Source organism: Pelodiscus sinensis, chromosome 1 (assembly GCF_049634645.1).
Source record: "Pelodiscus sinensis isolate JC-2024 chromosome 1, ASM4963464v1, whole genome shotgun sequence".
NCBI classification, from domain to species: Eukaryota; Metazoa; Chordata; order Testudines; family Trionychidae; genus Pelodiscus; species Pelodiscus sinensis.
The window spans coordinates 223,562,343-223,588,590 of record NC_134711.1 but is presented as its reverse complement, the minus strand read 5'-3'; the positions used below and the strand labels follow the sequence as shown (position 1 = coordinate 223,588,590).

The 26,248-nt window shown below is 43.2% G+C and overlaps 1 protein-coding gene across 5 annotated transcripts in view; it reads left to right on the top strand.

Annotated features, from left to right (window-relative positions):
• Nucleotides 1–278: 278 nt before the first annotated feature.
• Nucleotides 279–26,248, top strand: part of LOC102457838 (granulocyte-macrophage colony-stimulating factor receptor subunit alpha-like) — a 36,589-nt gene continuing 10,619 nt past the window's right edge. The window contains exons 1-8 of one of the 5 annotated variants that reach the window (XM_025177831.2): nucleotides 279–435; nucleotides 13,742–13,830; nucleotides 14,320–14,435; nucleotides 14,622–14,755; nucleotides 18,288–18,414; nucleotides 19,659–19,788; nucleotides 19,882–20,057; nucleotides 20,288–20,442. In XM_025177831.2, the coding sequence (XP_025033616.2) occupies nucleotides 14,351–14,435; nucleotides 14,622–14,755; nucleotides 18,288–18,414; nucleotides 19,659–19,788; nucleotides 19,882–20,057; nucleotides 20,288–20,442 (807 nt within the window). In that variant the 5' untranslated portion in view covers nucleotides 279–435; nucleotides 13,742–13,830; nucleotides 14,320–14,350. Of the gene's footprint in view, nucleotides 436–13,645; nucleotides 13,831–14,304; nucleotides 14,436–14,621; nucleotides 14,756–18,287; nucleotides 18,415–19,658; nucleotides 19,789–19,881; nucleotides 20,058–20,287; nucleotides 20,443–26,248 lie in introns of all 5 variants that reach the window. The other 4 variants (XM_025177832.2, XM_075915828.1, XM_025177833.2 and 1 more) reach the window with 4 other exon arrangements.

Below are 26,248 nucleotides of genomic sequence, written 5' to 3'. Positions count from 1 at the left end.
ACTGGGTTGATTTCGTTGGGATTGTTCCTGCCTTGGGCAGGGGGCTGGACTTGATGACCTTCTTAGGTCTCTTCCAGCTCTATGATTCCATGATTCTGCATGTATATTCACAGCCAAAGGTAGAGCCAAAAGCACAAATGGACCACGTGAAATAAGAGGAAGTCTTATTAATTCACTTAATTTGTGTGTGTGTGTGTGTGTGTGTGTGTGTTATATTATTTCTGTTCTGCAAAACAAAGAAATTAAAGAAGTTCCAGAGACTGTGAAGGAAATGACACAAGGACCTTACTCGCTGACTGTTTTGCAACACTTCCCAGGAGCCGCATATTAAAGAATGCGAGAGTATTGTGGCAGCTGTGCCACAGCTTCAGACTCAAGCATTTCAGTCATCTCAGATGCAAGGCCCTAACGTAAAGGGCCTTGTTCAAGGAGGAGGTAAGCTAGTATTTGGCTTCATTTTATTTTGTGTGTGGGGAGGGGTTTCTTGTTATTTTTGTTTCTCAAGGATCCTTTAACATAACACAAACATTTTTGCATATTCTTCTCCCTCCCTGAGGGATGGCCCTAACCAAAATTTGGATGACACATTATTATTTATGGTTAATGATCTGAAGGTAAGTACACATAGGTAAATATGAGTACAGGGAGTGATCAGGTTTCCAGCACCACCTGCCAGAGCCAGGAAAAACAGTAATATTTTCCCTCATCAGTCGGGTTGCTTGATTTTGTCTGACACTACTTTGTGTACCCAGGAAAAATGTTGCTGTCTCTTTCTTCTTTTAAAATATAATTTCATTGAAAATGTTTGTATGTTGTCTCTTCTACATGTGTATGTAGTTGGCAAGTTCCATATCACTCCATAGAGTGAATCAGTCCTAGGAATATTGTATTAAAGTATGCATTGATTCTATATTTCAGTGGAGTGTATGGGAAGGATTTATGCCATACAAACAGTGTGGTGAGGTGATTATTGGCCATGTTCTGTAACAACCTCCCAACACAAGTAGTGGTTTCAAAATGGAATGTAATAATGAATTACAGGCCAGGGTGATGATACCAAACTTCTCAAGATAGTTAAGACCAAAGCAAACTGTGAAGAGCTTCAAAAAGATCTCATCAAACTAAGTGATTGGGCAACAAAATGTCAAATTAAATGTAATGTTGATAAATATAAAATAATGCACACTGGAAAACATAATCCCAACTATACATACAATATGATGGGGACTAATTTAGCTACAACTACTCAAGAGAAAGATCTTGGAGTCATTGTGAGTAGTTCTCTGAAAACATCCACTCAGTGTGCAGCGTCAGTCAAAAAAGCAAATAGAATGTTGGGAGTTATTAAAAAGGGATAGAGAATAAGACAGAAAATATCTTATTGCTGTCGTGAGAACCACAGGTCTGATGATGCATACCCAAGGGGGGAAGGACAGAACCAGGTGGACGATTTTAGTAAATAAAAGATATTTATTTATTACAGTGATGAATTTATAGTATTTATTCTAAAATTTTTAATAGACCATAATGAATTTACAGTATTTAATATATGTATTCTACGATTTCTAGTTAAACGTGTCAGAAATATAAGGATGGGAACGGCAAGGGGAATAGTCTCTATTCTACATATATCCAGCTACACTAATTAAATAACAGTGATAACTACAAACTCTATGTACTCCCAAACAACTACAACACTAAGCTTATACAACAAAGAAAATCAAATCATACATACCAACTTACACAGCACACAGAACATTTCAAAGATATCGGTTTGGTTGTGAAGGCCTTGGTTATGCCCAAGAGTTGGAGGAGGTGGCTGGTCAGTTGATCAGGCCGACAGCGCTTTGAAGTATGTGGGAAGACACATGCATAGTGGTACATGTGTTGCGAAGACCTCCTCGAGCAAACTGTGCGATGAGTATTTATCCCCAAGTCTGCACATCGCTTTCCCGCGCTTGCGTATTACCATATTCGGCCCAACAGTCACCAAGTGCAGGTCTGTGTCACAAGGGTTGGGCCGAAACTGTGCAGTTTTCATGCGACCAGGTAAGCCCCGCAGTTCTCAGGCCAACGTGACGGGTGGGAGAGTCTGAGGCTATTTTCCCCTTTTCACACCTGTCCTTTTTCTAAAGGCAATGGTATGCAGGAAGGGTAGAGCCGGTTTCTCCCAAGGATTACTGCAGCCCACTATAGCAAGAGCAGCCTGGACAAACTTTTTACTGGGGGGCAGGTTTTTTTTCTAACAATTGCGTCTGTATAAAATCATGGTACGCCCACGTCTTGAATACTGTGTACAAATGTGGTCACTTCATCTTTAAAAAGATATTGGCATTGGAAAAGGTTCAGAAAGTTTCAACAAAAATTATTAGGATTTTGGAATGGGTCCCATATGAAGAGAGATTAAAAAGACTTGGACTTTTCAGCTTAGAAAAGAGGAGTCTAAAGGTATGTCTACACTAGCCACCCTAGTTCGAACTAGGGCGGCTAATGTAGTCAATCGAACTTGCAAATGAAGCCTGGGATTTAAATATCCCGGGCTTTATTTGCATGTTTCCGGGCTCTGCCATTTTTAAATGCCCAGTAGTTCGAACTCCCTTCTCGCGGCTACACGCAGCACGGCCTAGGTAGTTCACATTAAATCCCCTAATTCAGACTACTGTTATTCCTCCTGCAATGAGGAGTAACAGTAGTCCGAATTAGGGGCCTTAGTTCAAACTACCTAGCCTGTGCTGCTTGTAGCCGTGGGCAGGGAGTTCGAACTATCGGGCATTTAAAAATGGCGGCTCCTGGGAACATGCAAATAAAACCCGGGATATTTAAATCCCAGGCTTCATTTGCAAGTTTGAATGACTACATTAGCCACCCTAGTTCGAACTAGGGTGGCTAGTGTAGACATACCCGAAGAGCGGATATGATACAAGTCTATAAAATCATGACTGGTATGAAAAAAGTGAACAAAGAAAAGTGATTTTCTTATTCTCACAAAAAAAGAACTAGGGGGTCACCAAATGAAATTAATAATCAACAGGTTTAGCACAAGCAAAAACAAGTTTTTCCTCACTCAGGCTGCATCTAGACTGCAGGCTTCTTTCCGAATAAGCTTTTTTTGAAAGAGATCTTCTGAAAAAAATGTATTCCAAAAGAGAACATCCACATTGCAAAAGTGCATCAAAGAAGTGATCTTCTTTTTCAAAAGAGAGCATCCAGACTGAATAGACTCTCTCTCTCTCACGTAAACTGTGATTACGATGAGTGGAATGGCAACCAGGGCACCTGTGCTTTTTCCTCTTTCCTTTTCTTCTGAAAGAACTCCCTCTTCCCCATGCACTTCTAAGAGGCTTCTTCCTTGTAGAATGAGGATTACCAATGCCGGAAAAAAACCCTCTGTTCTTTCGATTTTATTGTGGAAGAACACAATTACAATGTGGACATTCCTCAAGTTTTGTGAAAATATATTTCAGAATATAGAGCGGGTTCAATATTTCGCCATCTCTGTAAACCACATTATATGAGGAGTAAGGGATGGCTCAAAATAGGGCTTTATTTTAAGATTTGGGCTATGTCTACACTACAGAGTTTTTCGGGAAAACAGCCATTTTTCTGAAAAAACTTCACTTACGTCCACACTGCAATTGTGTTCTTTCAACAAAAATAATCAAAAGAACAGAGGGTTTTTTCTGACATTTGTAAGAGCTCTTTCAGAAAAAGATGTGTGTGGACAGGGAAGAGGGAGTTCTTCTGAAAGAAGACGAAAGAGGAAAAAGCACAGATGCCCTGGTGGCCACTCCATCCCTAGTAATCACAGCTTAAATGCAAGATAGCATCCTTTCAGTGTGGATGCTATCTTTTGAAAAAGTAGATTGCTTTTTCAATGTGCTTTTGCTGTGTGGACACTCTTTTTTGGAAGAGATCTTCAGAAAAAACTTCTTCCGAAGGAAGCCTGCAGTCTAAACATAGCCTTGGTGCTGTGTAGACAATGCCAAAAGACAAAATAAGCTATTTCGAAATAGCAAAGCTTCCGATGCGGTCTCCCACAGTATTTTTGCCAGAAAGTTAAGGAAATATGGATTGGATGAATGGACTGTAAGACAGATAGCAAGTTGGCTAGATTGTCAGGCTCAACTGGTAGTGATCAATGGCTCAATGTCTGGCTGGAGTTCCGTCCCAAGCAGCATGCCCCAAGGGTCATCTCTAGGGCTGGTTTTGTTCGTCATCTTTATTAATGACCTGGATGAGGGGATGGATTGCACCCTCAGCAAGTTTGCAAAGGACAGTAAGCTAGGGGGAGAGGTAGATACAATGGAGGGCAAGGATAGGAACCAGAGCAATCTAGACAAATTGCAGGACTGGGCCAAAAGAAATCTGATGAGGTTCAACAAGGAAAGTGCAGAGTTCTGCACTTGAGATGAAAGAATCCCAACCATTGTTATAGGCTGGGGACTGAACGGCTAAGTAGCAGTTCATCAAAAAAGGGCCTGGGGATTACAGTGGATGTGAAGCTGGATGTGAGTCAACAGAGTGCCCTTGTAGCTAAGAAGGCTAATTGAATATTAGGGTGCTTTAGGAAGAGCATTTCCAGCAGATTTAGAGAAGTGATTATTTCCCTATATTCAGCACTGGTGAGGCCACATTTGGAGTGTTGCATCCAATTCTTCAGTCCCCACTACAGAAAAGATGTGGACATATTGGAGAGGGTCTAGTGGAGGGCAACAAATATAATTAGGGGGCTGGAGCACATGACCTACAAGGAGATGCTGAGGGATTTGGGTTTATTTAGTCTGCAGAGAAGAGTGGAGAAAGGAGGGGGATTTGATAGCAGCCTTCAGCTTCCTGAAGGGAGGTTCCAAAGAGGATGGAGAGAGGCTGTTCACAGTAATGATGGATGGCAGAATGAGGAGCAATGGTCTCAAGTTGCAGTGGGAGAGGTCCAGGTTGGATATTAGGAAAAACTATTTCACCAGGAGGGTGGTGAAGTACTGGAATGGGTTACCTAGGGAGGTGGTGGAATCTCCATCCCTGGAGGTTTTTAAGTCTCAGCTTGACAAAGTCTGGGCTAGTATGATTTAATTGGGATTGGTCCTGCTTTGGGCAGGGGGCTGGACTCTTCTAGCCCTGATTCTATTATCTATTAGGAATTTAAAATAATGTAACTGTTAGACGGAGTATTAGTAATATAACAGATACTGAGTAGCTCCAGATTTTTGTTGGGAAATACCTAGTGATTTTTTTAATAGTGAATTCTGATTTGTACTAAAGAAATCTCTTCTTGTAAATTTGAAAACCTAAAGTAAGGAAAATTGTATAAAGAAAAGGGATTAGGTAGGAGGTTTGATTGCAGAGACAAGCCAACAGTCCTGAGTATAGCTTGGAGAGATATAGAGGGAAGACATAATTGGTTTACCTGGGCTGGCTGTGGAAGGTGTAGAAAGGGAAGATTTTGCCACCACGTTCTTTGTCTTTAGCAGGGGATTTTCAGGGATCTACATATATGCATTCTGATCCTGGCTGCTGCTAAGCAGCTCACAGCGCAAGAGGTGCTTTTGGAGATAACCCTGTGGCTTGTTTTTGCATCGGGCAGGATCTATGTAAAGGTTGTGATAAAAAATTATGCTGAAGCCAAGTGGCCCCCAAGGGATTTTCTAGAGGCTGGAAATCAACAGTGTAGGAAAGACTTGCTCACATCACTTTTTTTTCAACCACACTGCAATCCTGAGATTGGCATTGGCACAGGAGCTACCATGTGGGAAATCTCCTAAACTGGTGTGACCTTACCACACCTTACGTTGTGTGGGTGACACGCAAAGCAGCTGGAATGCTTGGAAGGATTACAGATTTGGGGTGAAACAGTTATCTGGGGGAGAGTGTGTGACGAAGATGCATAGGGTACATCACACCACATCTGCAGCCGCCTTCCTAACTTTCACTTCCATTCTTTGAAGTTCCCTTTAAGGAGCGTTTAGGGCAGAGGGGAAGCCCATCAAGAGACGTGCTGCCAAAAACCATCAGAAAGTTGAAGATGGAGGCAGGGCGGAAAGGTGGAGGCAAAAGACCTCTATGGGCATGGTCCCTATCTCAGCAGACACCCTGAGATCAGTGAGGAGCTGAGTCACTCCCCTCATGCAGCAATACATGGCTTTTCCTTGTGTGAATACCTGGTGTGATTAGAACGGAGAACCTGCTGAACTGAATTGCTTCAGATACTTTGCTCCTTAAATTTCAAAAAGATTTACAAAAATAGCCCGTGTTTAGACAGTTGTTCAGGAATTGTAGAGATTTGTGTATATAAAGTTCCTAATTGGTACATTTGGGGCAATGTATTAGCTTCTTGTGTGTATAACAGTCATATAAGATAAAAGCCCAAGCATACAAATTTTTGGCTCAAGAGTATTTTGTAAGAGAAAGTGCTAAAGAACTGAAAAGGAGGATTTATAATGTTAGAGGTATATCAGCGAAGTTGATGAGAAATAGCAATGCATAGCCATATAAATAATGTTATTATCCATAAGTTGGGGAGCCATTCCAAAAATATAGCACTGTAGAAAGGGGGGTTTTAATTAAAAAAAGGAAGCTAGTCAAAAAGTCCCTCATGTAAAAAGTGAAAATGTGAAAACCCTTAGAGCTCGGTTTTTTATTTAACAAAGAAAAAGAAGATTTGGAAGGGTCCTAAACAAAAACAAACAAAAAAACCCAAAACAACAACAACAAACAAAGCAGGAAGATAAAAAATTGGCAAAATACAAGATTTTATTTCTCCCCAAAAACTTCCTTCAGAAAATCCATTCAAACGATGAGGGGTAAAAAATAGGATAGTATTAAGTGGGCTAACTTGGATTTTAAATAGCAGATAGGAAAAAAAAATTAAAAGAAATAATTGAAATGTGTCACAGGGAGGATGCCTTTAAATGAATTGGTATATCCACTCAACTGTCATGGAGTAAAAGGAGGGATTAAGGAGGAAAAGGACATTGCAAAGAAGCAAAATTATGTCTTTGTGTCATTCTTCATCAAAAAGGCTCATGAAGAGACATTTACTCTTTACAAGTAAAAAGATGAAGTACTGGAAGTGGCTGGGGACTTCAAAGAAAAGGTGCTAAACAAATTGAAAAATTAAGGAGCAGACAAGTCATCAAAGTGAGAGGGCATACAAGCAAGAATAAGAATGCATGGCAGGAAGGCTAAAGAGTATGCAATCTCTCATTAATTATTATAATACTAAATGATACCACTTTTTCAGTAATAGTACTCAGAGAGAAACAAGGAAATATAAATTGGAAAGTCTCACTTCAGTCTCAGGTAAAATTAGTTACAATTGAAATGTAAAAAGGACTTCAGATATACCTATCTCCAGATGATATGTTCAAAGGACAATCTTCTGAAATGGAAAATAATGCCTCTTTGATTTACTATGTTTTCAACATGTCATCAGAACTAATGGAGATGAAGCAGAATGCGTAAAACATCTGAGCCTCTTTCGAAAGATCGCGTCTAGACTGCAGGCGGATCTTTCGAAAGAGCAATCCACTTTTTCGAAAGAGAGCACCCAGCGAGTCTGGATGCTCTCTTTCGAGGAAGCCCTATTTACATTGAAGAACGCCTTCTTTCGAAAGAGGAACTTTCGAAAGAAGGCGTTCTTCCTCGTGAAACGAGGTTTACCGCCATCGAAAGAAAAGCCGCGTTCTTTCGAAATTATTTCGAAAGAACGCGGCTTGAGTCTGGACGCAGGGGAAGTTTTTTCGGGAAAAGGCTACTTTTCCCGAAAAAACCCCTGAGTCTGGACACAGCCCTGGACTTTCAAAAAGGCTCTGACAAGGTCCCTTGCAAAAGACTCTTCAAGACACTGAAGTGTTCAAGGTGAGGATTGAGTATTCCTGGATCTAAAACCAAGAGATAAGAAAAAAAGCAGGAAAATATTGTCTGGAAAGTTACAGTTACACACTAGGGCTAGTCTTCTTTAAAAAGTTTTAAAGTATTCTGGAAAAGATGATGAACAGTGAAGTGACCATAGTTGAAAGTGGCAATAAATGCTGTAGGTTAGTTAGGACAATAGAGAAGAGTTATAAATCAACTGTCAAGGATAGGATTGTCAGGGACATTGAGGGGAGCATAGGAGTAGAAGAATTTAATTGAAGCAATGCAAGATAATGCACATTGGAAGGACTAATAATAATGATCATCTCAGTTCCTCATTTGTGAGTTAAAATGAAGGATATCCATGTAAATGGAAAGCAAATGAACTGAAAATATTTATAATGCATTTAATAGAATCACAGAATACTAGGACTGGAAGGGACCTCAAGAGGTCATCGAGTCCAGTCCCCTGCCCCCCTGGCTGGACCGAGTACTGACTAGACCATCCCTGATAGACATTTATCTAACCTACTCTTAAATATCTCCAGAGATGGAAATTCCACAACCTCCCTGGGCAATTTATTCCACTGTTTGACTACCCTGACAGTTAGGAACTTTTTCCTAATGTCCAACCTAACCTTCCTTGCTGAAGTTTAAGCCCATTGCTTCTTGTTCTATCCTCAGAGGCCAAGATGAACAAATTTTCTCCCTCCTCCTCATGACACCCTTTTAGATACCTGAAAACTGCTATCACATCCCCCATCAATCTTCTCTTTTCTAAACTAAACAAATCCAATTCTTTCAGCCTTCCTTCACAGGTCATGTTCTCTAGACCTTTAATCATTCTTGTTGCTTTTCTCTGGACCCTCTCCAATTTCTTCACCTCTTCCTTGAAATGCGGCGCCCAGAACTGGACACAATACTCCAATTGAGGCCTAACCAGAACAGAGTAGAGTGGAAGAACGACTTCTCGTGTCTTGCTCACAACATACCTGTTAATGCATCCCAGAATCGTGTTTGCTTTTTTTTGCAACAGCATCACACTGTTGACTCATATTTAGCTTGTGGTCCACTATAACCCCTAGATCCTTTTCTGCCGTACTCCTTCCTAGACAGTCACTTCCCATTCTGTATGTGTGAAACTGATTGTTCCTTCCTAAGTGGAACACTTTGCATTTCTCTTTATTAAACTTCATCCTGTTTACCTCAGATCATTTCTCCAATTTGTCCAGATCATTTTGAATTATGAGACTATCCTCCCAGGTAGTCTCAACCCCTCCCAGCTTGATGTCATCTGCAAACTTAATAAGTGTACTTTCTATGCCAATCTATAAATTGTTGATGAAGATATTGAACAAAGCCAGGCCCAAAACAGACCCATGCTGAACTCCACTTGTTATACCTTTCCAGCATGATTGAGAACCATTAATAACTACTCTCTGAGTACGGTTATTCAGCCAGTTATGCACCCACCTTATAGTAGCCCCATCTAAGTTGTATTTCCCTAGTTTATTGATAAGAATATCATGTGAGACCGTATCAAACACCTTACTAAAGTCTAGGTATACCACATCCACCGCTTCTCCCTTATCCACAAGACTCGTTATCCTATCAAAGAAAGCTATCAGATTGGTTTGACATGATTTGTTCTTTACAAATCCATGCTGGCTGTTCCCTATCACCGTACTACATTCCGAGTGTTTGCAGATGATTTCCTTGATTACTTGCTCCATTATCTTCCCTGGCACAGAAGTTAAACTAACTGGTCTGTAGTTTCCTGGGTTGTTCTTGTTTCTCTTTTTTATAGATGGGCACTATATTTGCCCTTTTCCAGTCTTCTGGAATCCCCCCTGTCTCCCATGAGTTTCCAAAGATGATAGCTAGAGGCTCAGATACCTCCTCTATCAACTCCTTGAGTATTCTAGGATGCATTTCATCAGGGCTGATGACTTGCAGGCATCTAACTTTTCTAGGTGATTTTTAACTTGTACTTTTTTAATTTTACCTTCTAAACCTACCCCTTTCCCACTAGCATTCACTATGTTAGGCATTCCTTCAGATTTCTCAGTGAAGACCGAAACAAAGAAGTCATTAAGCATCTCTGCCATTTCCAAGTTTCCTGTTACTGTTTCTTCCTCCACACTGAGCAGTGGGCCACCCTGTCCTTTGTCTTCCTCTTGCTTCTAATGTATTTATAAAAAGTCTTCTTGTTTCCCTTTATTCCTGTAGCTAGTTTGAGCACATTTTGTGCCTTTGCCTTTCTAATCTTGCCCCTGCATTCCTGTGCTGTTTGCCTATTTTCATCCTTTGTAACTTGTCCTACTTTCCATTTTTATATGACTCCTTTTTTATTTTTAGATCATGCAAGATCTCGTGGTTAAGCCAAAGCGGTCTTTTGCCATATTTTCTATCTTTCCTACGCAGCGGAATAGCTTGCTTTTGGGCCCTTAACAATGTCCCTTTGAAAAACTGCCAACTCTCCTCAGTTGTTTTTCCCCTCAGTCTTGATTCCCAGGGGATCTTACCTATCAGCTCTCTGAGCTTACCAAAATCCGCCTTCCTGAAATCCATTGTCTCTATTTTGCTGTTCTCCCTTTTACCCTTCCTTAGAATTGTGAACTCTATGATTTCATGATCACTTTCACCCAAGCTGCTTTCCACTTTCAAATTCTCAACCAGTTCCTCCCTATTTGTTAAAATCAAATCTAGAACAGCTTCCCCCCAGTAGCTTTTTCAACCTTCTGAAATAAAAAGTTGTCTCCAATGCAGTCCAAGAACTTATTGGATAGTCTGTGCCCCACTGTGTTATTTTCCCAGCCTATATCTGGATAGTTGAAGTCCCCCATCACCACCAAATCTTGGGCTTTGGATGATTTTGTTAGTTGTTTAAAAAAAGCCTTATCCACCTCTTCCACCTGGGTAGGTGGCCTGCAGTAGGCATTCTATTCCCACTTTAGATGACTAAGTCCTAAATCCAGGCATCACATCCTCAAAACAACTACTCAACTCCCACCTAAACCTAGAGGTGCGAACTGTTGTCCAGTGCCAACATTTCTGTCATTAAAGTCCCAAAGGTGTCCACATTTCTGTCTTGGGATGTGTACATTGGTGCCTCCGTACCAATGGCCACCATTTACCTCATGCCTGTATAAACCTCAAACCGGGTGAAACTAGGCAGTGCTCACCTAGCTTACCTGCAGGGCCCAGTCCCAGAGACATGCCTTCAGCTGTATGGAAAACCTGGGAGAGGAAGTGGCCTTCTTTATGACCCACTGGTTAGAAAACTTTTCTGACTTGTGCCAGACCCTAGTTCAGTTCTTCCCCAATGGTGTGTCTACACAGCACCCTAAACTTGAAATAAGTTATGCAATTTGTGCTATGCAAATTGTGTATCTCATTTTTTGAAATTAGGCACATCTGTACAGCACCAAATTTCAAAATAATGCACTATTTCGAGCCACCCCTATCCCCCATGCAAGAAGGTTTCCTGGGATGGCGAAATAACTGCCGGTATCCCAAAATAGCTGTGCAGTGTAGACTTTCCCCAAGAGAAGAACTGCTTTCAACTTGGGCTTTCCCCTTCAGTTGCATGCCACAACCATTAAACTGTGGGATAGTCTTTACTGGGCCTTTCTCAATCTTCCCTGTTGCAGCTGTTCCAGTTTGCATCACATAATTAAAAAATGAAATTGACTTTGTGATGGACCGGGCCGGGTCTGGGCACAGCTGCGGGCGTCCGCTCAGGGAGAATTGCTCAAACTCGGGGCTCCTTACTGTCCCTGACTGGAGGCCCTTCCCAAATAGGCCACAAACCAGTCGCACCGAGCACTTCAGCTGCCAGTCTGGCCAGCCAGAAGCCTCATGAGCAAATCCCATCTGATACACCAGCTCTTCCTGTGCCCCAATCAGCCACAGGCCTAGCACACAGGTGAGGGGTTAAAGAACCCAATCTCACTTACTCCGAACGGGTTCTTTCGGTCCCAAGAAACCAGACACAGGTCCCGATCAATTTACACTCTGGATCTTACCCACAAGAGCACACTGAGCCAATCATTTAGAATCTAAAATCTAAAAGTTTATTACTAAAAGAAAGAAAAGCATGAGAGTAAGGTTGTTAAAGGATAATACATTACATGCATTGAATCACCAAGTCTCAATACAGGACCGTAGCAGAGATGTTATAACTTCTGGCTTCAAAGTCTTTGGTGTACATCCTATGTTAGGATGGGTCCACAGTTCTTTCCGGCTCATGGTTCCCTGCAATGCTGCATCTGGGATCAGGAGCCAAACTGAAGATCAAGATGGAGGGTGCCACATAGCACTTATATACCTCCTCTGGCTTCTTCCTAGCCCGAGCAGGTTACTGCAGGTCACATGGTCCATTGACCTATCCTTGTGTCCCAAGTCAGCAACCATTATTCTGGCTGGTCTGCAGTCACATTCCTGAGGTGTGTATTGGCACCTAGAGCCGTATTGTCCCCTTGTTAATTAGCATAGCCATTGGCTCAGCATTCCTTGCCCACTGCTCAGCCTCAGACAGAGAATTTTCCAGCATGTATAAAGAGTACATGTTTATAACTCCATTGATAGACATTATACAAGTACATTAATAGCATATACAGAGTCAGTGGAATAGAAACTTTCAGATGACACTTCACATGGCCCCCTTTGTACAGACTTTTGGGGCAAACACCTCCTACCCCCCACCCCCATGGGTGCAACAGTGACCCTTAGAATCCAATAACATGACACACTTAGGCTGTGTCCAGACTCAGGGTTTTTTTCAAAAAAAGTAGCCTTTTTTCGAAAAAACTTCCCCTGCGTCCAGACTCAAGCCGCGTTCTTTCAAAATTAATTCGAAAGAACGCGGCTTTTCTTTCGATGGCGGTAAACCTCATTTCACGAGGAAGAACGCCTTCTTTCAAAAGTTCCTCTTTCGAAAGAAGGCGTTCTTCAATGTAAATAGGGCTTCTTCAAAAGAGAGCATCCAGACTCACTGGATGCTTTCTTTCGAAAAAGCAAGCCGCTTTTTCGAAATTTCTCCGTGCAGTCTAGACGCTCTCTTTCAAAAGAGGCTCTTTCGAAAGATGCTTTCGAAAGAGCCTCTTTCGAAAGAAGCCTGCAGTCTAGACATAGCCTTAGTGAGAGAGTTTGTGACAGGCTATACCAGGCATGTCCAAAGTCCGACCCGCAGGCCAATTGCGGCCCTTGTTCCGGTTTAATACGGCCCCACGGGTAATTTGGCAATATCTATCTTTTATGGCCCCCAACAAATCCATATGTATTGAGATGAATACGTTGTAAAATCTCAGTTAATGTCAGTTGGTCTAAATCAGTTATAAATATATTTGGACACAACATGTATACTTGGTGTTATGTTCCTGTTCATATTTTTTGAACTTAAAAGTTGACAGACAACCTTTATTACCAATAATATGTAATGTACTTTACAATGTTCCTGACATATATTTCAGCTTCCTGGATTTTTTTTTCATCTGGCCTTCAGATATGAAAGGCAGAGTGATTTAACACCTGTTTAGATTTGTCATCCATGTGACGAAATGAAAAGTATGCTGTTTGCAATAAACTTTGCATAAAATAGTTAATTTGCATTTAATTTTAATGGTTCAAAGAATGTCAGGCAAAATGGTCGGCCCTCACGCTTGTTCACTTCATCAAATCTGGCCCTCTTTGAAAAAAGTTTGGACACCCCTGGGCTATACAGTCCAGGGATTAGGGATCCAGTGATTCCCATGAGAGATGGGAAACCCCATGTCAAACCCCTTCTCCACAGTTGGCAGAGGGAAGAACTGAACTGAGGCTTCCCACCTGAGTGTCTGAACCCCAAGACTATAGGTTATAGAGCTACCACGGCCTCTTTTTTGTGCAGAAATAGCAGGGAACTCCTGCCACTCCCACAAGAAAGGTTTGGTTCCTGAGTCCAGGAGAAGGTTACATGGCTGCACAGCCCAGGCAAAGGTAGGTGCTTTCCTCAAGCCTCAATTTAGGCATCTAATTCCTGGAAAGGGGTGAGGATCAGGACTCATCCCTTTCTTCCACATCTGCTATTGGCTTGCTTTGACAGCTCAGTTCCTGTCATACAGGCTTTCATAGGCCCCTTTCTTACACAGCTAGCTCTCTCATGCGCTGTACAGAGAGCCTAGTTGTCTAGTCCAGGGTTTGTGGATTCTACCGAGTGGCAGGGCACCACAATGGCTGTGACCCTTTGGGCCTACGAAGCCAGCCCAAAGTCACAGTGAGTCTGTGACAAAGCAGAAGCTTGCACTCCAGTCTCCCAAGAACCAGCATAGTGCCTTAAATAGTGGACCTTGTTGCAGGGCATATGTGTGATTTACCATATGTAGCTGAATCTGGGGACTAAGAAGAAAGTCTCTGATTCTGTCCTTCAGAGAAATTGAGCTTAACAGAAACCTAAGTCTGCTTTGGCATCAGTTTCTTCTCTTGTAGGTTTTATTCCTATTTCCAAGAAAAATAAAGGATGGTGGCCACTTTCCGATTTGTTTCTATGATTTGGTGCGTCCTGTTCTTTCCGATATGGTGTGCTGACTTTGTATATACAGAGTGTAAGTATAATACTTTATAATTGAGATAATCTAGGACTGGGTTTAATTCATCTCACTGTAGGGGTATTTGCCCATGCAGTTACACTGACTATTGTTGTGATAGGCTTGCTAAGTACTAGCCTCTGCACCTGAAAAATGGAAAAATTATATTGCATCCTTTCTGATATTAACTCATAAAACTTTTAGTGATGCCATCATCCTCACCCATTGCCAACTTGACATTCAGTCACACAAACCAAGTGCTGACTTGGGACAGCAGCCTCACTGGTATTGACTACAGCTGTTATATAAAAACAAGTCAGGATTACAGAGAGGAAGAGGTAAGTTTTCTATTTTCTTATTAAAAGAAATAACTAACTGTACTTTTCCTTTTATATTCTTGCTCTATTGACAAAAATATATATTTATCACTTCAAATCATAAAATCATACAACTGGAAAGATTCGTGAGAGGGCCAACTCTCCTGAACTCATGGCAGAACTAAGCACCACCTAAAGCATCACTGATAGGTGTTTGTCTAACCTGCTCTTAAAAATCTCCAAGGAAGGAGATTCCACAGTCTCCCTCAGCAGTTTTCTCAAGTTCTTCACCGCTTTAAAAGGAATGTTTACCTAATGTCTCACCTAAACGTACCTTGCTGCAATTTAAGCCCATTGTTTCTTATCCTGCAGTCAAAGGTGAAGAAGAATATTTTTTCTGTCCTCCTTGTAGCAGCCTTTTAGGTATCTCAAACTGTAATCATATCCCTTCTCAGTCTTCTCTTTTCCAGACTAAACAACCCAATTCTTTCATTCTTTCCTCATAGGTCAAGTTTTCTAGACCTTTAATCATTTTTCTTACTCTTCTCTGGACTTTTTCCTATCTGTCCACATCTTTCCTGAAATGTGGCACCCAGAACTGGACACAATGCTCCAGCTGAGGGCTAATTAGTGCAGAGTAGAGTGAAAGAATTACTTCTCATTTCTCACTTACAACTCTCATGGTAATAAATCTCAGACTGATTGGAGGGAAGGTTGCAACATGTCATTTTGTTGACTCATTGAGCTTGTAGTCCACTATGATCCTAGATTCCTTTCTTCAGTACCCCTTTCCAGACAGTCATTTCCCATTTCATGAGTGCTACTTAATGTTCCTTTCTACATCAAATTTGAATTTCCTCCTATTTACCTCAGACTATTTCCCCAGTTTGTCTATTCCCTGTACAGCAATAAGTCATGGAGAAGGACAAACTCTGGAAACATACATTGGCAACATTTTCTCCTTTCTGGTTCCTGTTGGGATTTGCCCTCACATAGAAGCAACTGGTAATTTGGTCACATCCACAGACACACACAGATTCTCTCTTGTCGTGAGAACCACAGGTCCGATGATGCATACCCAAGGGGGGAAGGACAGAACCAGGTGGACTGTTTTAGTGAATAAAAGATATTTATTTATCACAGTGATGAATTTACAGTATTTATTCTAAGTTTTTTAATTGACCATGTCAGTAATGAATTTACAATATTTATTATATTTATGCTATGATTTCTAGTTGAACATATCAGAAATATAAGGATGGGAACAGCAAGGGGAATAGTCTCTGCTCTAAAGATATCAAGCTACGCTAATTAATAATAGTGATAACTACAAACTCTATGTACTACCAAACAACTATAACACTAAGCTATACAACAAGGAAAATCAAATCGCACATACCAACGTACACAGCACAGGGAACATTTCAAAGATATCGGTTCAGTTGCGAAGGCCTTGGTTACGCCCAAGAGTCGGGGGAGGTGGCTGGTTCGCTGATCAGGCTGGAAGCACTTTGAAGTATACGGGAAGGTGCATGCATGGTGGTGCGTATGTTGCGAAGACCTCCTCGAGCGAACTGTGCGATGGGTATTTATCCCCAAGTCTGCACATCGCTTTCCCGTGCTTCCATATTACCATATTTGGCCCAATGGTCACCAAGTGAGGGTCTGTGTCACAGGGGCTGGGCCGAAACTGTGCAGGTTTCATGTGACCAGGTAAGCACCGCAGTTCTCATGCCAAGGTGATGGGTGGGAGAGTCTGAGGCTAATTTCCCCTTTTCACATCTTCCCTTTTCTAAAGGCAATGGTATACAGGAAGGGTGCAGCTGGTTTCTCCCAAGGATTACTGCAGCCCACTATAGCAAGAGTGGCCTGGCCAAACTTTTTACTGGGGGGCAGTTTTTTTTTCTAATATCTCTGAGTATCCATTGCACAGAAGGGGTGTCCAAGCAGAAGGCCCTTGCTTTTACAATGCCCTTTCCTGAAGAGCCTCTGATGGCTGCAATCTACACAAATTGCCACATTTTGTTTAGTCAGGAATGGATAGAAGCTAATGAAGCTTCTCTGATCTTTCCTGCATTGCTTCAGAGCTGGGATCTTTCAGGTGCCCACAGAGAAGCTTTGGGACTTAAGGTAAAGTGGCTATATAAGAACATATCAGATTTAAATAGTAATTTTAGAGGTACCCCATCACAGTTTTAACAACTCTATCACTGTGAATGTGCTTTCAGTCAGAGCTTTCTGAAAAGGAGGAAGGTCCATGGACTAAGGAATTAACTTCATCTCTACTCTGCCACAGATTCGCTGTGTGACTTTGGGCAAGTAACTAAGTCATTCTATGCCTCAGTTTCTCATCTACAAAATGGGAACATTCACTAGCTTGTGAGGAAATGAGGTGTGATGGTAATGAGGGACATATAAGATAGCTAGTTCCAGTAAGATTGATTCTGCCCAGCAGGAGGTCAGATCTCATAAAGGGAGGTAGGCCACAGGGAATATAGCTTTTACTGTGAATGCAGCATAAACACAAGAGACATATATTTACAATAATAAAAAAGAAGAAACGAACCCTTACCTTTAAAACTCTGTGAGTCAGGCCTGCTTCCCTTTTCCATTCATATGAGAGCTGCCTTCCCTATCTACCAAGATACACTTTCAACATTTCAGCTTCCTCATTCTCTGGTTTCATTTTTCAAGGCTATGGATCTCATAGAGGATCATCACACTGTTTTCTTGGGGTTAGAGATTTTTTCATTTGAAAATGATAGCCCTGAGTGCCATCTGTGTTTCCAGTTTCTGCAGATATAACTCAGTGGGGTGTCAAATTGCAGTGTTGAAGTGATGAATCAAAGCCAACACCGCTAATCTTTCTGACAGTAAAGATAAGCTCCAGAATATAAATTGTTTCAATAATTATATATATTAATTTTAAAGTATATTCTTGCACAAATCTGTAGACAGCAAACATTTTACAATAGAGATACAAATCATATGCCTAGCACCTTTAATAAGTCCCTATGTAATTCTTGGGAAAACAAAAAACTTTTGGAACACTTCTGATAATGCATATCATAGTTTAGCAAATTCTTGGGGCCATCTGCACATCCGTTACATATTGAGGCTCAGAACGTTTCCCAGGAATCATCCAAGGACAGACTCCTCAGGATACAGCTCTACCGTTACCTTTCAAGAAGAGAGGAGAGCTTGTTGCTACCATACTGGATCGCTGCAAAAGCTTCTATAGTCTTTTTTGAAGGAACTCCATAGAGTCTGGATGGAGAGCAGTGGAGGAAGGACACTGGTAGTGTTCAATGGTACCTCTCTTAGTATATGCCCTAGATTTTCCTGCAGAAATATGAAAGGCAATTAATGCAGCTGGAACTGAGCAAATAAAGATGCCACCTCTGAAAAGACTTATATCTCTGCTTAACTTTACACATTGTGAGAAGTCCTACGTGTTTCAATTGACTTATGCTTGGATGTCTCCCATAATTTGAATCACGTAAAATTGGGAAGGAAAAACAAAGGCTTAATACAAATGCATGTTATTTTTCAGGTGTCAGAGAAAACTTGCATATTTAGCACAAGTGAGGCTATCGCTATACATAAGGGGGCAATATTGGGAGTTAAAGGAACATACAATGGCACTGAATATTCAGAAGAAATCAGATTCATTCCCCCAGGTAATGCACTGGTGTTTGTGAAAGCTTTGGTCTATCCACAAAATTTTGGAGAAAAAACCCTGTCAGAATATTGGCTTCTAGAAGTCATTGTTTATTTCATTTCCTGTATTAAAATGCTTTTGCAAATCCACTGCAATGATGCCATTTGTAACCAATGGTTGCCCTAACTGTGGCACTGTGGCAGAGTAAGTTTCCACTTTTAGGCTATGTCTAAACTGCAAGCCTCTTTCGAAAGAGAGCGTCTAGACTGCACGCGGAACTTTCAAAAGAGCAAGCCGCTTTTTCGAAAGAAAGCACCCAGTGAGTCTGGATGCTCTCTTTTGAAGAAGCCCTATTTACATTCAAGAACGCCTTCTTTCGAAAGAAGCACTTTCGAAAGAAGGCGTTCTTCCTCGTGAAATGAGGTTTACCGCCGTCAAAAGAAAAGCCGCGTTCTTTCGATTTAATTTCGAAAGAACGCGGCTGCAGTCTAGACGCAGGTGAAGTTTTTTCGGAAAAAGGCTACTTTTCCCGAAAAAAACCCTGAGTCTGGACACAGCCTTACAGAGTAAGTTGCAAGATAGAAACATCTGTGTGTGATATAGTTGTTTTATTTCTAATAGTCTCTTAGAAAAAGTGGGGATTAAAATGGTGCATAGCAAAATAAAACAGCAAGCACTTTATGGTTCCAATTACATTGCAGCATTATTTTGGGAAACCAAGAGGTATCCCAAAATAGCTATCCCACGTCTTAATAGCAAATCCATTATATTGAAATATAACAGCCTTGCTATTCCGACATCCCTTATTCCATGAGGAATAAGAGATGTTTCGGAATAGCAGGTTATTTTGAAATGTATTGACTCCAAATAAGCTGTGTGATTTGCGTAGCTGAAATTAAGTCGCTTGTTTCGAGCTACGGCTGCAGCGTAGACGCACCCTAGGTCTCCCCACTGATGCAATTTCTGGCTTAAAAGAGCCTCATTGTGGCTGACTAATACAAACTTAGCTCCTAATCTTATTGGTAGTCATTATGAAAACTAAGAATAATCACTATGTTTAAATGTGATGCAAAAGTTTTCAAACTTCAATGCCTAAAATTAGGCACCTAAATTTTTAGTTATCTAATATTAATTGAAATTGCAGATGATCAGAATTTCTCTGCATCTGACCTACTGTATGAAGACTTGTACCTGCTTGCACCCATAACTCACTTTTTTTTTTCATGTTGCAAAAATGCACATGTAACTTTTCTTGGTTTCCAGGCAAGAATGGAACACGTGTTGAAAATTTCTCCTGTGTGATTTACAATATTTCCTTCATGAATTGCACTTGGGATGCTGGCAGGAAAGCTCCAGATGATACCCAATATTTTCTTTCATTACAGTATGCAAGGTAAATAATTTTCATTGACTCAAGGAAGTTTTCCATTCAGATTTTACAAATGCCATTTTTTTATGTTTAACTGAAACATTTTGGTATACGCAGGGAAGAACGTGTAGTAAATTGTCCATATTACATAAAAGATGCCCTTGGGAGATATATCGCATGCAGTTTTCAACATGTGACAATAATTAATGATCCAGTTTACTTCCTGGTGAAGGGGGACAGCAATGAATCGGAGATTCAGTTTTATGATGAGTCCATCAAACTCTATGAAATTGGTAAGGAAAAAATGTCATTCTGTTTAATTCTCATGGCATGAACCATTTTTCACTGGGAGAAGAGCCTGTATTAGTTTCAGAGCTATACTCCAGAACACAAGCTTTTTTTCTTTTCTTTTTTCAAGCTGTTTCTAACTGTTACAGATGCAAAGGTTGAATTCCAAATGGAAGCTGATTCTTTATCAAAACCTGCTTCTTTATCAAATGTAATACTGATGATTTTCTTCTAGAAAAGTTAACTCCTCCAGTCAATATCACTGTAAACTGTTCTGAAGACGAGTCAAGGTGTATCATGCAATGGAAACGGCCCCAGCTAAGCCATGAAGAAGGAGATATAGACCATTGTTTTCAGTATGAAATTGACATTCGAAATAAGAAAACTGACGTAAGTGTAATTTTTTCAATGACTGTCACCACAAATACATATGTTCTATTTATCAACCTATAACTGATACACATCACAACCCGCTTTTATACTACTGTCTCCTCTCCTTCCTCATCGGACATGTAACCTTTTTAGATCCAGCCATTCCTGCATGTAGCATGGTTCATTTGCTAATCTTGCCCCCATGAGTCTCTTTCAGGTCCTGAAAATGCCTGTGTCCACTCTTTTGTTTGTCACCAGCATTGCACATGCTCTTACATCATTGCTAACCCTTACGGAGGGATTACTTTTCTGAACTCCAACCCAACAGCATTCATCCACAGAGCTATTAGCATAACTAGACATTACAATTTGCTATCCACTGGAACAGGTGACTCCCCAGCTTATTATGCCATTTATTATCCTTGGATGTGAAGACAACTTCTTGTAGCTTTTATTCCTAAGAGTGCATGTCTCTAGATTACAGATTCACTAATTTAACTCATCCCCACCTCAGAATATGTCGTTGTGCAGTGCAAAGACAACCCATACATTATTACAGACAAGGCTGATAGTATAGGACCAGCTATTATTCAGGCTGCCCAGCATTCCCAGTCTAAGACGCTCTTTTTGGTTAAAACCTCTAACCAGTTTTTCTATCATTAAAAAAATCTAATAACCTTTTCTTTGGAAATGTGAGGCTTCTGTTACTTGGCCCAGGATCCTGAATGTGGCAAGAGGTGTCCTTTTTGTCAGGGATTTGCCTTTTATCATCCAAGGGAAACTCTGCACAAATATAACCAGATGAGAAATCTTTGAAAAAAAATTAGTTTGTATCAGTAGAGCCTCACAGAGCATATTTGACCCTCTCACAGCTCCTAATTTTGAGTAGACTATGCATGTGTGTTGTTCCCACAGAGGTGGTGAGCATGATCCAGGCCAGGGCTATGAGGTTATGGTTGCTCTCAGTATCTGCAGGCAGGGTGGGATTGAATACTGGAACTAAGAGCTGGACTTTTCTATGCTCTCAGTATACCCCTGATAGTGCCCTGCCAGCAGGGAGGAGGAAGTCATCTGATTCAAATGCAGAACCGAATATAAGGCAGTATAGGGAAGGCCTGGGGGGATGTAGATTGGAACAAGGAGCCAGGCGAGGGGCGTCTGGGATTTGCAAGGAGAGTTGGTTTCAGAATCAGGGAGGGAAACAGGTGGGGGAAAGAAAGAGAATAGGAGGGGGAATGAAACTGGATGAAAAGAGATTGGAACTGTCAGGGTATAGCTACACTGCTAGGCTGTGTCTACATTGGGCCACTTATTCTGGAAAATCAGCCACTTTTCCGGAATAAGCTGTGAGCTGTCTACACTGGCCCTTGAATTTCCGGAAAAGCAACGATGCTCTACTGTACAAAATCAGCCACTATTCCGGAAAAACTATTCTGCTCCCGCTCGGGCATAAGTCCTTATTCCGGAACACTGTTCCGGAAAAGGGCCAGTGTAGACAGCCCAGTAGTTTTTTCCGGAAAAAAGCCCCGATCGCGGAAATGATGATCGGGGCTCTTTTCCGGAAAAGCGCGTCTACTGGCCACGGACGCTTTTCCGGAAAAAGGGCTTTTCCAGAAAAGCAGTCTGCCAGTGTAGATGCTCTTTTTCTGGAAATACTTATAACGAAAACTATTCTGTTTTAAGCATTTCCGGAAATTCATGCCAGTATAGACACAGCCCAGCGTTTTTCCAGGATACCAGAGGAACACTTCTGCTCTTCTGAATTTTTTTGGAAAAGCAGATGTTCTTTTTCGAGGAAGAAGGGATGTTCTGAAAAAGGGTTATTTTCCCTGACAATTGGTGCAGTGTAGATGGGCTAAATGTTGGAAAAGCCTCTTCTGAAAAAAGAAGAGGAAAAAGCTTTTTCTGAAAGAGCAGTGCAGCGTAGACACAGCCTCAGAGTAAGGAGATGGCAATTAGGAATCAATCCCTCGTCTCCCCCTACTCCACCCTCTTCCAGGACGCATGGGATGGCACAGCACCAGCCTCCTTTCAGACCATCTGAGGCCACGGCACCAGAGGTTAGAGACTACTGCCCACCCCTCCCAGCAATGCCGGCACCCGTGCGGCACCAGCCAGTGATGCGGTTCCACCCACAGTGCCACCCCAAGATATGGTATCATAGACTGGCATCGCCACCGGGACAGACTGCCTCGGCACCTACCTCCGCACTGGATGCCTATATTGCCATGCCGCTGCCTCGGCACTGAGGAAAGCCGGAATCTATGGCCAGGCATGGGACTGCTCCACCGGCGTCCACATTGGCTTCTCCTTGGTCCGCCTCAGAGTACTCGTCCGACTCCAAGGCAGAGTCCCCCTGGTCTTCTAGGGGCTCCTGGTCCCACTCACAGCACTGCTCTCATTCATGGCACTGCTCCCAACACTGTAGTCCGCCCTGTCCATACCAGCAGCAGTGGGCACAACCAGTTCCGGTGCTGATGCTCCAACAGTCATGGCCTCCACAGCCTCCAGACCAGTGGCCTTTCTGGATACCCTGGGCGTACCACCAGGCCCAGGGAGACATTCCATCCAGGTCAGCCTCTGTCTCCTCTGGACCACATGCCCTTCCTGTGGTGACTCCCGTGGTCAGATCTCTAACTTCTGTCCAGTTGTTGACCCCTGGCCAGCCATCACCTGCTCCTACGAAGAGCGCAGCTCCCCTGTTCTCATCTGCTGGCACCTCGCAAGATCCTGTACATTTGGGAGCCACTGTAGGGGAAGCCCAGAAGGGGTCAGCATCCTCTTCCCCTGACGAGGCTTTAGGAGACCCCAAACCATCCATGGCCTCTATGGATGCCAGGGCTCACCAGGACCTCCTCCACTGTCTAGCCCAAAGTTTGGGAGTTCAGACGGCTAAGGTGTCCGATGACTCAGACCCCACAGTAGATATCTTCCATGCGGACGCCCCCTCCAGAGTGGCTCTTCTGATCAGTAAGACCGTGGCCAAGATTTCCAAAGCTTTGTGGCACACCCCTGCATCCATCCCCCCAACTGATAAGCAGGCCTAAAGGAAGTACTTTGTTCCCCAATACGGCAGTGAGCATCTTTTTTCCCACCCTCCCCCGGGCTCCCTGTGGTACAAGAGGTGCACCAGAGGGAGAGGCAAGGTCAGCCCACCACCACTCCTAAGAAGAGGGAAGCCAAGAAGACTGATCTGTTAGGCAGAAAGGTCTACGCGTTTGATGGTATCCAGTACCATCCTCTTGTCACGGTATCCTTTTAGCACCGGGCCTGGATGGACAAGTTCACAGAGCTGTCCCCAAGGGACTCCAGTGCAGAGTTCAAAGCTCTCCATGAGGAGGGGAAAGCGATTTCCAGGGCAGCTCTCCAGAAGGCTCTCGACGTGGCAGACGCTGCTGCCAGGGTAATGGCCCCCGGAGTGGTCTTATGCCGCAGTTCCTGGCTCCAGGGCTTTAGGGTCCCCCAAGAGCTCCAGAATACTATACAGGACCTTCCTTTTGAGGGTCGCTCGCTCTTCTCAGAGCAAACCGACCAAAGGCTCCATGGACTCAAAGATACCTGAGCCGTCTTAAAATCATTGCGCATGCACACTCCTGCTACCCAGAAGTGCACCTTCACCATTAGGAATGTTCCTAGAGCACCTCCTCAGGGTCCATGCCCCAACATCTCCTGCCATAGAAGCAGGAGTGGTAATGGCAGGAACAACAGGCCTTGTCCTCACCCAGTCCCAGACCACAACAGGGGCCCCCTAACAAACCCTCCGGCCCACGTCAGGGTTTTTGACTGGACCTTTGAGGGCACCTTACCAGTCTCCCCACTACTCTTCCAGGACCGTTTATCCCACTTCATCCAAGCCTGGTGGTCTGTTATTTCGGACCGATGGGTGCTGGAGATAGTGGAAAGGGGTTATGTAATCCCTTTCCACTTGCCCCCTCCTTCCCAACCTCCTACCCCATCTGTTTTCAGGGACCCCTATAATGAGTCTCTGCTTCAAGAGGAGGTCCAATATCTCCTTACGATAGGGACAGTAGAGCGTCTTCCCCCAAGTTTCAGGGGAGAGGGTTTTCTATTCCCATTACTTTCTGGTCCCAAAGGCCAAAGGGGGACTCCGTCCCATCCTGGACCTCAGAGCCCTCAACTCCTTCATCTCCAAAGCAAAATTCAAAATGGCAAAATTCAGGGCATCCATAATTCCCTTGTTAGCCTCCGAAGACTGGTACACTGCCCTCAGCTTAAAAGATGCTTCCTCCCACATTTCAATCGCCCCCCCCCCCACACTACCACAGGTTCCTCCGATTTACTGTGGCCCCGGACCACTACTAATTCACAACCCTCCTCTTTGATATTTCCATGGCCCTTCAGATCTTCACCAAATGCATAGTGGTTGTGGCCACCACGCTCAGGAAAAGGGGCATCCAGGTGTTCCCCTATCTAGACGACTGGCTCCTCTGGGGGGGCTCAGAGACTCAGGTGGGAGCCCACATCACCATAGTCCACACACTGTTCGACGACTTAGGCCTCTTGCTAAACCTGGACAAATCAACTCTAACTCCCACCCCAATAATAGAGTTTGTGGGCGCTACCCTGGACTCTATGTCAGCAAGAGCCTCTCTACCCAGCTCCCAGTTTCTCACAATAGAGGCAGCAGTCAGGGCTCTCCAGAATTTTCCAGTTACCACTTCCCAGACCTGCATGTGCGTCCTGGGCCTCATAACCGCCTGTACTTATGTAGTGTAGCATGCCAGACTGTGCATGCGCCCACTACAGATGTGGCTATCGTGAGTCCACAATCTGGCCGCCCACTGTTGCGACAGAGTGGTGACGGTTCCTGCCCCCATTTTCCTTGTGTTGGACTGGTGGACCCATCAAGCAGAGGTCTGCGCGGGTGTCCCATTCTCCAGACCAGTGCCGTCCACTCGCCTTGTCACGGATGCATCGGACACCAGCTGGGGAGCCCATTTAGGATTGCTACACATGCAAGGTATGTGGTCTGTGGATAAGATCTCCCTGCATATCAACATCAGGGAGCTCTGGGCAGTCTGTCTGGCTTGTGTGGTTTTCTTTTCCCACCTCAGGGGCAAGTCTGTCCTCATCTTGTAAGACAACACTACAGCAGTGGCATATATAAACAAGCAGGGCAGGGCTCGTTCTCCTCACCTGTGCTTGGAAGCGATTCGCTTGTGGGGCCTCTGCATCGGGGCGGATATCTACCCGATGGCGTCGTACCTCCTGAGTTCCCAAAACGTCCTGGAGGACAGGCTGAGCAGATCCTTTGCAGGACACGAAAGGTCCTTGAGGTGGGATGTAGCTCAATCTATCTTCCGTGCATGGGGGTCTCCCAATCTAGATCTATTCGCCATAGGGCAGAACAAGAAGTGCCCTCGGTTCTGCTCCCTCATGGGACAGGGGTAGGGTTCTCTGGTAGATGTTCTCCTCCTTCCTTGGCTGCAGGCCCTGCTGTATGCCTTCCCGCCATTCCCGCTAATCCACAGGGTCCTCTTCAGAGTGCGGAAATTTAGGGCGTTCCTGATTCTAATCACCCTGGCATCGCCCAGGCAACAGTGGTTTTCAACCCTCCTCAACCTGCCATGCGAGAGACCCATGACCCTCTCAGGGTATGTCTACACTAGCTCCCTAGTTCGAACTAGGGAGGCTAATGTAGGCATTCGAAGTTGCAAATGAAGCCCGGGAATTAAATATCCTAATATTAGAGATCCTAATTCGAACTACCTACTCCGTGCCGTGTGTAGCTGCGGGCACGGAGTTCAGACTAAGGGGGATTTAAAAATGGCGTTGCCCGGGAAGATGCAAATGAAGCCTGGGA